The sequence below is a fragment of the Aegilops tauschii genome, chromosome 6, assembly GCF_002575655.3.
Source record: "Aegilops tauschii subsp. strangulata cultivar AL8/78 chromosome 6, Aet v6.0, whole genome shotgun sequence".
In the NCBI taxonomy this organism is placed as follows: domain Eukaryota; kingdom Viridiplantae; phylum Streptophyta; class Magnoliopsida; order Poales; family Poaceae; genus Aegilops; species Aegilops tauschii.
This window is the reverse complement of record NC_053040.3, coordinates 2,563,424-2,577,502: the sequence shown is the minus strand read 5'-3', so window position 1 is coordinate 2,577,502 and position 14,079 is coordinate 2,563,424. Positions and strand designations below refer to the sequence as shown.

At 48.5% G+C, this 14,079-nt stretch overlaps 3 protein-coding genes across 3 annotated transcripts; 2 read left to right on the top strand and 1 right to left on the bottom strand.

The window, feature by feature from the left end:
- The first annotated feature begins 2,755 nt into the window (after nucleotides 1–2,755).
- Nucleotides 2,756–6,644, top strand: LOC141025421 (uncharacterized). Its single transcript, XM_073500699.1, has 3 exons — nucleotides 2,756–3,855; nucleotides 4,076–4,176; nucleotides 6,436–6,644. The coding sequence occupies exons 1-3, from the start codon at nucleotides 2,756–2,758 to the stop codon at nucleotides 6,642–6,644; spliced, it is 1,410 nt and encodes a 469-aa protein (XP_073356800.1).
- A 430-nt stretch (nucleotides 6,645–7,074) lies between these two features.
- On the top strand, nucleotides 7,075–11,867 carry LOC109756727 (protein disulfide isomerase-like 1-4). The gene is made up of 12 exons (XM_020315564.4): nucleotides 7,075–7,812; nucleotides 7,895–8,024; nucleotides 8,656–8,821; nucleotides 8,935–9,053; nucleotides 9,152–9,232; nucleotides 9,396–9,482; nucleotides 9,596–9,670; nucleotides 9,950–10,018; nucleotides 10,102–10,182; nucleotides 10,265–10,399; nucleotides 11,096–11,152; nucleotides 11,541–11,867. Exons 1-12 carry the CDS (start codon nucleotides 7,229–7,231, stop codon nucleotides 11,691–11,693), a joined length of 1,737 nt encoding a protein of 578 aa, XP_020171153.1. The 5' UTR covers nucleotides 7,075–7,228; the 3' UTR covers nucleotides 11,694–11,867.
- Nucleotides 11,816–13,958, bottom strand: LOC109756736 (uncharacterized). The gene is made up of 2 exons (XM_020315573.4): nucleotides 13,415–13,958; nucleotides 11,816–13,341 (listed from the first exon to the last, which is right to left on the bottom strand). The coding sequence occupies exons 1-2, from the start codon at nucleotides 13,499–13,501 to the stop codon at nucleotides 12,019–12,021; spliced, it is 1,410 nt and encodes a 469-aa protein (XP_020171162.1). The 5' UTR covers nucleotides 13,502–13,958; the 3' UTR covers nucleotides 11,816–12,018.
- Between the last annotated feature and the right edge of the window lie 121 nt (nucleotides 13,959–14,079).

Here is a 14,079-nt window from a genome sequence, read left to right as displayed (position 1 = left end):
ACCTATAGGGTCACACGCTTAAGGGTCATCTATCTGCTGAATACTAGACAGGGAGTCTGAGAGAAAATCACCGAAAAAGTTTCGGACACCGAAAAGTTTCGGACAGCGGAATCGTACCGCAGAGAGAGGTCATCGGATAAGTTTCGATGATACCGAAAAGTTGTTTCGGGATACACCATTAAGTCAAATTGGTTTCGGCACATGCCTGATAATTCTTGGAGGATGCCAGAATCATTCTGGAAGCTTTTTGGAATTTTCTGAGATAAAAACCGGAAATGTTCCGGAGCTGCCGGAGCCACTTCAGATGCGTTTCGCAGATGAAAATCACTAAAACCGGAATTGTTTCGGAATGCGTTGAAAATCATTTTAGTGGGTACTGGAAATGTTCTTAGCCCACATAAATATTTTCAGTTCGATCAGACGCTGAAAAATGTCGTCGTGAATAGTGAAAATCAGCTTTATGGTTACTTTATGGAAAGCCACCTTTTGGGGCTTTGCTCCAAAAGATCTTGGGGATGACATGGATGGATAGGAGCCATTTTTTGGGCCCCTCATGGGGGTGTGGCCGGCCACATGGGGTATCCCCCCTTGGGGACCCTCTTGTTCCTTGGTTTCACTCCTAGGTCCTTGTGGAAGGACTTCATTCATGTGCATTTTGGGTTTTTTGTGAAACTACCCTACCCCCTTGGGATTTCCTATAAATAGAGGTGGAGGGGCAGCCCTCCACACTCATCCCTTGCTCTCATACACATGCCATGCATTATCTGGCTTCTTCTCTCCCTCCCACGAAAAGAGTTTCGTAGAGCCGTAAGGCTGTCTGGGTTCCGGCAGGAACTAGTTCTGGACGGCGAAGCCCTGCCGGATAGATGACACCGTATGTGTGCAACTCTGTAGAGAGATCGTAGTTTCGGTCTTAGTTCGTGAGTGCCTCCCGAAGGGCTGTCCGTGTGACCGTCCGAGTTTCGAAGGTCCTCCCGAAGGGCTGTCCGAGTGACCGTTCGAGTTTCGAAGGTCCTCCCGAAGGGCTATCCGCGACACCGTCCGGGGGACTGTTCGACCGCCTCCCGGAGGGCTGTCTGAGGAGCAGATGAGGGTATACATCCTCGCGGTTGGGAGGTTGTAAATCCTAGCTGCGGGGATCTGCACCGCCGATCATCATCGACTCTACTTCCCGCTGCGCTACGAGTCGGTAACGAAAAAGATCAAACCATGTATGCAGTCTCCATAGTGGTCCTGGGCTGGTGCGTAGGTCGGAAATTTTTTCTTTTCTGCTGCGTTCCCCTACAGATATAAACCCCATCTTTTTATCCTCGATGGCAACAATACAATACGTGTCGTTTCCCCTACTGTCACTGGGATCGAGCAACACAAGATTGAACCCAAAGCTAAGCACTTGTCCCATTGCAAGAAAGATCAATCTAGTAGGCCAAACCAAACTGATAATTCGAAGAGACTTGCAAAGATAACCAATCATACATAAAAGAATTCAGAGAAGATTCAAATATTGTTCATAGATAATCTTGATCATAAACCCACAATTCATCGGATCTCGACAAACACACCGCAAAAAGAGTTACATCGAATAGATCTCCAAAAAGATCGAGGAGAACTTTGTATTGAGATCCAAAGAGAGAGAAGAAGCCATCTAGCTAATAACTATGGACCCAAAGGTCTATGGTAAACTACTCACACATCATCGGAGAGGCCATGGTGTTGATGTAGAAGCCCTTCGTGATCGATGCCGCCTCCGGCGGAGCTCCGGGAAAGGCCGCAAGATGGGATCTCACGGGTACAAAAGGTTGCGGCGGTGGAAATAGGGTTTCGTGGTGCTCCTGAATGGTTTCGGGGTACGTAGGTATATATAGGAGGAAGAAGTAGGTCGGTGGAGCCACGAGGGGCCCACTCCAAGTCCTCTGCATCACGTTTGTTCAAAAAATAACTCTCCCGAAGGTTTCATTCCGTTTGGACTCCGTTTGATATTCTTTTTCTACGAAACACTGAAATAGGCAAAAAAACAGCAATTTGCACTGGGTCTTGGGTTAGTAGGTTAGTCTCAAAAATAATATAAAAATGTATAGTAAAGCCCATTAAACATCCAAAACAGAATATATAATAGCATGGAATAATATAAAATTATAAATACGTTGGAGACGTATCGTGCACCATGGTGTATTTATTCAATATTTATTTATTGTTGAGTACATATCTTATCTTATATATATATAGGACTCCTTCTGTACCCGTGAGATCCCATCTTGCGGCAAGATGGGATCTCACGTAGGCCGCCGCCACCACGCCGCGCACAACGCAGCCGGGAGACCCGCCCGCCGCACCGCCTAAGCCCACGTTCGCCCGGCGCTCCTCTCGACCCCGCTGTCCCGCACCAGCCTGGACGAAAAGGATGGGGAGAAGCCCCGCCGCCACCCAGCCGGCCAGGCTTCGCCCGGTGGCGTTGCAGACGGCGGCGAGGAGGGAGAGGGGGCGGAGGAGGTGCGAGAAGCGGCGGCTAGGGTTTCCCCTCGGGTCGCCCGCGGGGGCGACGCGAGGTGCGGGAGGACACCTTTACAGTTCACCGTGGGAATTATAATTCAGTCGAGGTTTGGTAGGACACATCTCTCCTTCACTTGGGAACCTCACATTCCTCCATTATCTAGATCTAACGGATACCACACTCACAGGAGAGACCCCACCCTCCCTTGGTCACTTGCATCGCCTCCAAACCCTGGGCTTGAATAATAACACATTGCAAGGAGCGATGCCGAGTTTTGCAAACTGCACAAAGCTCAGGGTGCTCGATGTTTCGTCTAACAACCTAGTCGGCCAAATTTCTGTTGATTTGCCCGCTCACCTTCACAAGCTACTTCTGTCACATAATAACCTTACTGGCATCATCCCAACTTCTCTTGCCAATATCACAACACTAGCTGCCATTGATTGCAGATATAATCACATCAAGGGAAATATCCCAAGTGAGTTTGCACATTTATCCAGCTTGCAGTACCTGTATGTAGGTGCCAATCAATTGGCAGGTAGGTTTCCGCAAACCATCTTGAATATTTCTACACTCACCGGCCTTGGCCTTTTTCTCGATGGTCTAAGTGGAGAGCTACCACCAATTCTCTGTACCTCTCTTCCCAATCTCCAGATACTTGTATTGGGTGGCAACTTCTTTGTAGGGAACATTCCTAGTTCACTCACTAATTCTTCCAATCTATACAACATCGATTTGTCCGAACTTACCAAACTGTCGTTGTTGAATCTTGAAGAGAATAAACTCCAAGCACATAGCAGGGTAGACTGGGAGTTTTTGGATAGCTTAGGCAACTGCACGAAACTACAGATATTCTCCATGACTATGAATCATCTATCTGTGCATGTACCGAGTTCATTAGGTAACCTTTCCAATCAACTCCAGCGTCTATACTTGGCAAAGAATCAATTATCTGGAAATTTTCCTTCTATCATAGCAAACCTTCCCAACTTGATTGGTGTAGCATTGTCGGGGAATCACTTTACAGGTGTGGTTCCGGAGTGGATTGGAACACTCAACACATTGCAGCAAATAGGTTTAGCTGCAAACTTCTTTACAGGGGTCATTCCGTCATCCTTCTCAAACTTGTCTCAATTGGGATCGCTCTCTCTATACTCAAACCAGTTCATCGGCCACATACCACCAAACTTTGGAAACTTTCCAATGCTTCAATATTTGGACATTTCCAATAATAATCTTCATGGCACGGTTCCAATGGAGATCTTCAGAATCCCATCAATGATTGGAATAGATCTATCATTCAACAACCTCGATAAACAACTTCCTACCAACATTGGCAATGCCAAACAACTCGTATATTTTCGGTACTGAACCTCGTTAATGCCCCGGGGATGTAGCCGTATCGGTGAACCTCGTTAATAAATACCGTGCCTCGATGTGTCATCTATGATCTTGCATTAGCGTTTTATTCTAACAGGCGCCAACCATGAAATCCAAAACCAAGGCAACGATTTCGGTGGCAGTACCATGAAAATGGACTTGTTATCCCAAGGCATGTGTTTGCTTCTTTCTTTAAAACAAAAGGTATGGATGTGTTTTCTTGACGTTGGCTTTCTATAATGTCCTACATGACATCCCCGACGATGATAGTGAACAGCTTATCCAAAAGCAAATCATCGCATCAGGTAAAACCCAATAACCTGTTGATTTTACAAATGGCGAGGAAGAGAAAATGGCCCTCATTTGGTCTGAAATACATTGTCTAACTTTCTTTCTGCACCGGTTGCGGGTAGGTTATAGGCGATGGGTTGGCCGATTCCCGAGTGTTAGAAATGTTGCACCTCGATCAGCATGTATCCGTCTGATATTCTCTCCCAATGGAAGGGTTTCTCTGATGTGAATGAAGCACTGCAGATGGGGAACCCAAAGTGCAAACACCCCCTCGCTGTTACCCGTTCCTTTGCGACCATTCACATGTACTACCTTTGTAATCTAATATAAGATCTTTTAGATCACTAGTTTACGCAGGGAGTAGCTCACAGCTCACTGGTTCTCGTGTGTAACGGTTGATGCCCTTACATGAATGCGTCGCTATGGCCATGCAGGATAGGGTTACATACATCACTTGAACCTCCCTCCGGTTGCTAACTGGCATGCATTTTGCACTACTGGATTACATTAAATTGGTGGCTGAGATGTTATACCGTATTTGTTCTCTCTTCCATCTTGCGCAGAACTGAACTATTTTAGTGTAGCGTCGATATATCATACGACATGTTCAGTGCGAAAGAAGTCATTTGTTCGTTCCTTATTTGCAGCTCTGCCTTGCTTCGTTTCATATATGCACATATTTGTGTGAAAATGTAAGGACACTGCACAAACTCTTCCTTGTTGGACACGAAGATCCATACAAACGTCCAGCAAAGAAACAAAGTAACACAGTTGGTCCATCTATCTAAACCAACTATGTTACTTTGTTGTAGCTAATTAAGCTATGGCCACCTATGTTGTTCATTGTTTATTTATTTCTTTGAGATAGCACACTAATCATGCCGAATGGTCTATGGCCACCTGTGTTATCTATATATGTTACTCAACCATCCATGTTCGTCTATCTATCTATCTATATATTATTAATTACTACTCCAAAGCAACTTGTGTTGCTATATATTAGTATCGTCTGTGTAATTGTTGGTTGGGCTATTGACCACGGCTGATGGATTACAGTTTGTCTAATTCACATCTACTAGATGTTTTCTAAGGATGTCACATCTAAGCTCTTACAAATAACGCAGCAACAAGGACAGAAAAAAAAGAACTGGGACAAAAAAAAATAGACCACAAACATAGTTCACACAAGGTTAGATGTGTCCTAGACAGACTCGATGGATTAACGTCGTTTTTATGAGAAATTGCTCCAGTGATTCCGCCTGAGTATCGCTCTTGATTTACTCCTTGTAAAAAAAAGAACTTGCTCTATGGAATGCATGATTCATCGTCCTATAAAAACAAATGGTGCCAGCAATTAATTGGCTCTGGCGTTGGCGTTGTCTATGGCACAACCATGTCCATGGACCTCCACGGCAAAGTATGCAAGTGCAATTAGAGCCTGGTCCATTTTGGATATGGTTATTTCCGAACTTACTAACCGCTAGGCAAGGCAAACACCAAGCCGCACGAGCAAAAATGAAATCAAATAGAACACCAAAACTTGGTGCTCAAGGTTCTTGCATGCAAGTCACAAGAAGATTTTATTACTGGACATCATTGTCTATTCTTTGGCATGATGCAATGACAATGGCGGAAAAAAAAAGTGCCGGCGCATTTGGCTTTCCTGACATTGTCCCAGTGACGCGCGCAAACAAAATAGCATTTGAAATCCAGGCACAGTATGTCCTCGATAGGTGTATTCTTCTCCACGCAATACTCTGTAGACAACATACATTCGTTAGTAAAAGAACTCCAAATTAAAAGGGTTCAAAGAAATTCGTGCTGTTGAGTTGACAATATTCATGACGGTTTTTTCTACTCTGGTTGGAAGGAAGAAGGAAACACACACACACAGAGAGGAACAGGGAGCTTGATTTTGTACCAGCGCAGGCGGAATTTCCTAGCAGCACAAGCACCATAAGGCAAAGCAGAAAAGTTTTCTCCCCCATAAGATAAAGCAGAAACTTCTTCTTTGTCTCGTTTCTAGTATTTGGGCTTCAGGAAGGATAGGTGAAGTGAGCTATATTTATAGACTTATTCTAGAGAACATTTATTCCTAGCTCACTCAAATAAAATTGAAAAGATCTCTGACTGCACTACGTCTTAAGCCATGTCTAATAGAACTAAACACGTGTTCAGATATAGCAGTTCCCGTGACCATATCTTAGTCGTGTATCTAAAAACAGTTCCCATTTGCGGGAGAAAACTTCGTTTGAATGTTGATATATATTCAGGCCTAGATATTGATATTGGCATGGCATTGGATATCCCGAATTCCGCTGTTTGGCTGGACAAGGAATCAGTACAAGGAACTGGGCTGAAATATCCGATGGCCCGCTCCGAAAGCCCGCGCCTCTATCCCCGAATTCGGAGGGGGGGGGCTCGATTTTCGTTGATATTCAAGAAGCAGCCCGCGACTTGCCGCTCCGACCGCTCCAGATAGGGAAAGAGGCGCACTCGAGCGGGAGAGGAGGCGAGCACAGCGGCGACGACGTGGAGCTCTCGGTGGGTCAGCAGGTCAGACCCCGTCCGCCGTCTCCTTCTTCCCTTTTCTCTCCGGCGGATCCCTTCCTCCCCCGCGTGTGGCCACGTCCCCGCCGTTCCTCCTTCCCTTCCACCCCGCACACCCATGACCCATCTCCCTGCGCGCTCGCCGCCCCATCCAGTCCAGTCTGATTTGTCTGGATCAACTGATCCGCTAAAACCAACCTCGACGCAAACTTAGAAGCATGGACGAATGTTGGTCGAATGGTTTTAAAATAAAATCATAACCTGTTTTTTTAGGGGTTCTTGAGAATTAGGAGAACCTAGCTACTCATCATTGTGGGCATTGGTTGGGCCCATTAGCTGGAGGGGCCGTTGGGCCCTCACGCGTCCCACACCGCGGCCACTCACTCACTCACACGCTCCTCATGTGTCGTGGTGGACTCTCCCCTCAAAAATTGAGTCTTGGCAAGTCCGGCCGGCGGATCCATTTCCACTCCCACTTCCCCCAACGCTCCCACGCTCCTCGCCCGCCGGCCGGCCATGGCGGCGATGCCGATGCCCCGGTCTCTCCTGCTGATCCTCCTCCTGGCCACCCCCTTACTCATCCTCCCCCTCGCCGCCGCCGCAGTCCCCACCTCCAACCCGGACATCGACCTCGAGTACCTCATCAAGAACGCCGGCCTCGACGACCCCACCCCTGCCACCACCGCCACCGACCCCGAGGACGACGGCGCTCCGGACTTCCCCGGCCTCGACGCCGACTACGACGACGAGGACCTCTTCGGCGACGACGACGGGCCGGAGGAGGACTCCTCCCACCCCTCGGCGGCCGACGAGGCCCACGTGCTCCTCCTCACCGCCGCCAACTTCACCTCCGTCCTCGCCGCGCGCCGCCACGTCATGGTCGAGTTCTACGCGCCCTGGTGCGGCCACTGCCGCGCGCTCGCGCCCCACTACGCCGCCGCCGCCGCCGCCCTCGCCGAGCAGGGGGTCGACGTCGCGCTCGCCAAGGTGGACGCCACCGAGGACCACGACCTGGCGCAGGCGCACGGCGTGCAGGGCTACCCCACCCTCCTCTTCTTCATCGACGGCGTGCCCAGGGACTACGCCGGCGAGAGGACCAAGTGAGCAATTTCTGCAGATCCCCAATTCCCTCCCTGCTCCAGCTCCGCAGCTGCTGAGAATTTTGTTTTTGCTTTGCTGCAGGGACGCCATCGTAGCTTGGATCGGCAAGAAGCTGGGCCCTGCGGTGCAGAACCTCACCACCGCCGACGAGGCCGAGAAAATCGTCACCGGCGACGACGTGGCCGTGCTCGCCTACCTCGACCACCTCTCGGTACGCAATGCAATGCACCTTCTCCAGTGGCAGCAAAGTCAACCAAACCCAAAATTGGTTCAATTGCAACCCATGTGACCCAGATTGACCCAAGAATACAATGCTTGAATTGTGGCCAAACCGAGAACATGTGGCCATGTTACCCAGATTACAGTGCACCTAGTTTTCCCAATGCCTTGATTCTTCTGCTTGCTCACTACTAGATGAAATGTCAGCCTGCATTTGTCTTTCCATGTTCTGAGAACATATCCGAGATGCGCTCGTATGTTTAGCTATCGGTACGCAAGGCACCTAGCACCTTCTCCAAGCACAGCAAAGTCAAGCAACCCAAACTGCTTCAGTTGCATCCCATGTTACCCAGATTGACCCAGAATACAATGCTTGAATCGCAACCGAGCCGCCCATGTGGTCATGTTACCCAAAATTACAATGCACCTATTTTTCCCAATGCCCCGATTCTCTTGCTTGCTCACTTCTAGTAGTAGATAAAATGTCAACCTGCATGCTCTGTTTCCATGTGCTGAGAACAAATCTGAGATGCGCTTGTATGTTTTAATGTTTACCTTAATTGGACACTACATAAATACAGTATGGTGATGGATCTTAATTGCTCTGTCAACAAATGCTGTAGGGTGCGCACAGCGATGAGCTTGCTGCCGCCTCGAGGCTGGAAGATACAATCAGCTTCTACCAGACCACCAGCCCTGACGTAGCCAAGCTTTTCCACATTGACCCGGAGGCAAAGCGCCCATCAGTAGTCCTGCTCAAGAAAGAGGAGGAGAAGTTGACCGTTTTTGGTATCTTCGCCTCCAAGTTGCTTTAGCTTTCAGCACCAGCCTTTCCTTTCCATTTGTACACAGGGTTTGGTTTGACCATTCAATTGAATAATAATGTACTGTGTGTCATGCAGATGGCGAGTTCAGAGCTTCTGCGATTGCCGAGTTTGTTTCGGCCAACAAAATCCCATTGATCACCACACTCACACAGGAGACCGCCCCTGCGATTTTCGACAATCCGATCAAGAAGCAAGTATGTCCTACTGTCTGCCATGGGGTTTAATTTTCATCGTGTTCTCGGCCCATGTATTACTCCTTTGCTGATGTGCTGTCTTCTAATTTCAAAATCAGATTTTGCTATTTGCTGTTGCGAAGGAGTCCTCAAAATTTCTGCCCATCATTAAGGAAACAGCAAAGTCATTCAAGGGAAAGGTATTTTTTTCTGCTGATCGGACCGGTGTTTCATGAACTTCTTTCCTTGTCGTGTTCACGTTTTGTACTCAAATCCAAGCCATCACTTATTTCCTTTCTAACTCGTGTGTTTGCTGAGGTGGAGTCTCACTAAGCACTGACGTGACCTGTGTCTCAAATGCAGCTTTTATTTGTCTTTGTGGAGCGTGACAACGAGGAGGTTGGTGAACCTGTCGCCAATTACTTTGGAATTACTGGAAACGAGACCACGGTAACACCTCTTTTCTTTTTGTCATGTTTGTCTATGCATTGATTTATTGCACAGAAACAGCATGCAGCAACTTGACTTCTGATTTTGTACATTCTGATTTGATTACTTTGCAGGTTCTTGCTTACACTGGGAATGAAGACGCTAAGAAGTTCTTCTTCAGTGGTGAAATATCACTGGACACCATTAAGGTAATTGCTCAAAATACTTTTGCAAATTCAGTACCAGATTGGAAGTAAAATCATAAGAATATGGTCAACAGTTGCAAGAGAATATAGTATGTTAGCAATATATAAGCTGACGAACGTGTTTTTGCTTTTTGTTATTTGATTTATGGTATATATAGTCTTTTGGTTAGCAATATATAGTCTTTTTTATACCACTGTATATTTCTAATGGTATCAAGTATCATTGTTCAAGAAAGTACAATGTTCCTTATTAAAATCTTTCTACTTCTTGTTAATACCCAGGAATTTGCTCAAGATTTCCTGGAGGACAAGCTCACACCATCCTACAAGTCTGACCCAGTACCTGAATCTGTGAGTGCAGAAGAATTATCTGACATCTACTTTCTTTATCATTATTTACACGAGAATGAGACATTCTTTGTGTTCCCATGCAGAATGATGAGGACGTCAAAGTTGTTGTTGGCAAGAGTCTAGATCAAATAGTACTGGACGAATCAAAAGATGTCCTTTTGGAGGTGTGTTCAGTTCTTGCCAGGTAGGCATTTGAGAAGATAAAAATTGTGTGTTGTCCTTAACGCCGCGGCATTTTGGACGCAGGTATATGCACCATGGTGTGGGCATTGTCAGTCGCTGGAGCCTATCTACAACAAGCTGGCCAAGTATCTCCGTGGCATCGACTCCCTTGTAATAGCCAAAATGGACGGCACAAACAATGAGCATCCTCGTGCCAAGGTCTGTGTCGCTGTCTGTTGACTTCTTCAAACTGGATATTACTTGCTAGACTAGTCTGAGTGCGGGGCCATCAATAGTCACAGAGCATGTACATGCATTTTATATGAAACAGTGCTAGTTGTAAAACAAGTGGAAGTTATTTTCACCATTTCTTCACTTAAATTTGCAGTTGTGTTTGTGTATGGTGCACAGAAAGTATAGGTCTGTCTGCTGCCATCTAGTACTCCCTCTGTAAACTAATATAAGAGCGTTTAGATTACTAAAATAGTATTAATAGGCTATTGCCAGATTTGAATCACATGCTGTTAGGAGCTAGAGATAAGTTAATTTGGGAAATAGGTCATATCTGGCAAGCAAGCCAGATTTGGTTAGGATGATAGAGATAGAGCTTGAGTCTTGTGGAACAAGTCGAGTTGAGCCTCAAAGACGAACGCTGTCGCCAGGTTGTTGAAGGATAGTTCCATAACATCTTGAAATAGTGCAACAGTATTACGATTATGACTGTTACGCAAAGGATCTGATTCCCTGATACAGAAACTTTAAAGTTGCCTTTCATTCAGCCCTGTTTTCGTTTTGATTAACTTTTCTTAAATTTATACATGGAAAATACAGATACTCGAATCTCTTCCGTTCACTGCTATGTAGACTTATCCAGAATACCGATGGAACTGACACTTTCTTCCTGTTACATTACAGCCCGATGGATTCCCCACGATACTCTTCTATCCAGCTGGGAAGAAAAGCTTTGAGCCTGTAAGTTACTTGATTGATGTTTCGCTTTTCATTTAGCGACGCATCTGCTAGTATGTGTTGTCTTTCAGTTTGCAGCAATAACATTATCCTCAGCTATCTCCTTGGCACGCTTTTGGCAGTGATACCATCTACGCTTCGTTAGAACTGTCTCTAGACTCCTTAAACTCACCTAGAGCATGCGTGCTTAAGCTTAACGCGCGATTCAGAGCCGCTGATTTGTCCTCGGCAAGGCTCCTTGCCGAAAGGATTCCATGTGTTATATGCCTGCAAATTTGCATATATGCCATTGTAGATATGCAAGGAGAGCTAGCTAAGCTCACAGGTGCTGGAATTGGCATCCACTGATTCAGTTTCTTCGCTTTTATTTGGCTAAATAAAACTCTTGCAGATAACTTTCGAGGGGGACCGGACGGTGGTGGAGATGTACAAGTTCCTCAAGAAGCATGCCGCCATCCCTTTCAAGCTGAAGCGCCCGGACTCGTCAGGCTCGACGACCGAGGGCGAGAAGAGCTCCGGTTCGAACCCGAAGGACGAGTTGTAGGGAATCAGTTACACCATTGACTACAAGTAGGAGGAGCCGACGCCGAAACCAAGGGATGCAGAAGGGATAGCTAAGCTAGGTATCAACTTGGGCTGTTGGAAATGTATGGTGAGAACACAAATATTAACTACTGTAGAATTTGATAAATAAAAGCAGGAAGCCCTTTTCTTACTACATACATTTTCTTGTTTCCGTATATTTCATACTCTCTACATATATATATATATATATTCATACACAAAATCTGGGAGAAGGGTGGCCATCAGGTAACTGTATATATACAGCAAGAAAGTAGAGCACAGCAGAGTATACATATGTATGTTGTCTATGGCTGAGGGATATCGAGGTCCGACGCCGGCGGGGGGCGGCGGGCGACCGAGGCGGCCCTCCAGCGGGCGGCCTGGAGGAGCACGGCGTTGGCGCAGATGGCGACGCCGAAGCCGACGAAGGCGGAGAGGATGATGGCGATGACGGCCTGGAGGTTGACGTAGCGGTAGAAGAGGTGGGTGAAGAGGACGACGAGCAGGAACTGCAGCGCCGAGTAGGCCCACACGTAGCGGCGGGAGGAGGCCATCCCGGCGGTGGTGAGCGCGGAGAAGGTGCCGAGCACGACGGCGAAGGGCACGGAGACGGCCAGCGCCGCCGCCGCGTTGCCGTGGTCGCCCACCAGCAGCTGCTCCAGGAAGCAGAAGTAGGCCAGCATGCTCACCGTCACCAGGATCACCGTGCCGTGCCGCCACACCCCTCTGTTGAATCCTCGCCGTGCTGTTCCTCCTTCTTCTTGGCTGCCGGTGCCATTGTCGCCGGCGGCGACGGGAGGAGGAGGGGGAGGGGCGGCGACGCGGCGGAGGGTGACGGGGAGGTTGAGGACGTCGTGGCCGCAGACGTCGCAGTTGGGGTTGCCCTTGATGCGGAACCACTTGAGCGCGCAGCGGCGGTGCGCCAGCGCCAGCTCGCCCTTGCACCGGCACTCCAGCTTCAGCACGCCGTCGCCGGCCCCTGCTGCCCCTCCTCCTTCCTCCTCCTCCTCCTCCAGCAGCGCCACCATGCAGATCCGGCACACCGCCTCCTCCTCCCCCACCTCCTCTTCTTCCGACGGTGATGGCGAAGAGGGCGGCGACGACGATTCCGGCAATGGCGCGGGCGCCGCCGACGACAGCGACGACACCCGGAACCGGCGCAGGGAGCTCGAGTCCGCCACCCGCTTCCTGCTGCCATGAGCGGGGAGCCTCCTGGAAATGCTCGTCATCGGCATCGACTGCGTCCGGCACACCGGCTTCCACTGCTGCTGCTGCTGAGGGTTGAGAGCTGCGCAGCCGTCTTCAGCGGCTGCTAGCTCGTCAATGTCCAAGGTGGTGGAGGTGGCCATCATCCTGAAGCTGCTGAAGAGCCTGGAGAAGGACAGCGACCGTGCGGCGCCGCCGGGCCCAACCGCCTCCTCATCCCGCCCCTGCTCGCCTGATCTTGACGATCTGCTCAGGCTGCTGCTCCTCCTCTTCGCCGGCAATGGCAATGGCTTGTCGGCATCCTGTTCCTGCTGCTGCTCATGCTCACACGCCGAGAGCAGCGGCCGGTCGCCATGACAATGATGCTCCCCCTCTTCCTCCTCCATGGTCGGCGTGGTCGCGGCGTCGTCCTTGTCCTTCTCCTGCACAAGGAACCATCTTCAAGACACACCCTACTCTTCATTGAATACGCATGAGGATGGGGAGAAGCTTTACCAGATGAGGAGCCATGGCAAACAAGCACCCCAAGGATGGATGGATGGATGGATGATTAACAAGAGGCCACAGCAGGATGCATCGCATTTGCAACAACAAGATAACAATTATTTGTAATGTTTATGTACTGCTGCAGCAATAAAACCCGGACAGTGACGAATAATAATGGATGGAGCCGTGGGAAAGGGAGAAAAAAGATGAAGAAGCAGCACACAAGCTACACACACACACACACACACACTTAAGTCAGTGAGTGAGGTTGATTGATTGAATTGGTGGGTGCCCTTCCCTTCCCTTCCCCTTCCATTGATAGTGAGTGATGGACTTCTACTACCTATCTAGCATGGCCTAACTGCAACCACTCCTCCTCCCCAGTCCTCACTCACCATCACCCACTGGTAATTGCCTGGCTAGCTAGGGTTCCTCCGTTCCTTCTGCCGCCGCTCCATCGCCCACGTTGAGCGAATCGCATGGATATATAACAGTGTGGTTGCAAAAGCAACACAGAGATGCATAACAAACAACACAATTCTTGTAGACTAACTGGTCATGGCTGTTGATCGGTTAACTGGAAAATGAGCTTGGTTTTTCGGTTTCGATCAAACACTCGGTCATCATATCATCGACGTCACGTGCGGCGAATCATCATCGACGTCAGCTGGAGC

Coding starts and splice junctions, on each gene's coding strand:
- LOC141025421 (XM_073500699.1), top strand. CDS start 2,756: ATGCCGAGTTTTGCAAACTGCACAAAGCTCAGGGTGCTCGATGTTTCG. Junction 3,856..4,075: donor AAACAACTCGTATATTTTCG/GTACTGAACCTC, acceptor TTAAAACAAAAG/GTATGGATGTGTTTTCTTGA. Junction 4,177..6,435: donor AAAGCAAATCATCGCATCAG/GTAAAACCCAAT, acceptor ATATATATTCAG/GCCTAGATATTGATATTGGC.
- LOC109756727 (XM_020315564.4), top strand. CDS start 7,229: ATGGCGGCGATGCCGATGCCCCGGTCTCTCCTGCTGATCCTCCTCCTG. Junction 7,813..7,894: donor TACGCCGGCGAGAGGACCAA/GTGAGCAATTTC, acceptor GCTTTGCTGCAG/GGACGCCATCGTAGCTTGGA. Junction 8,025..8,655: donor CCTACCTCGACCACCTCTCG/GTACGCAATGCA, acceptor CAAATGCTGTAG/GGTGCGCACAGCGATGAGCT.
- LOC109756736 (XM_020315573.4), bottom strand. CDS start 13,501: ATGCGATGCATCCTGCTGTGGCCTCTTGTTAATCATCCATCCATCCAT. Junction 13,342..13,414: donor TTGCCATGGCTCCTCATCTG/GTAAAGCTTCTC, acceptor TTCCTTGTGCAG/GAGAAGGACAAGGACGACGC.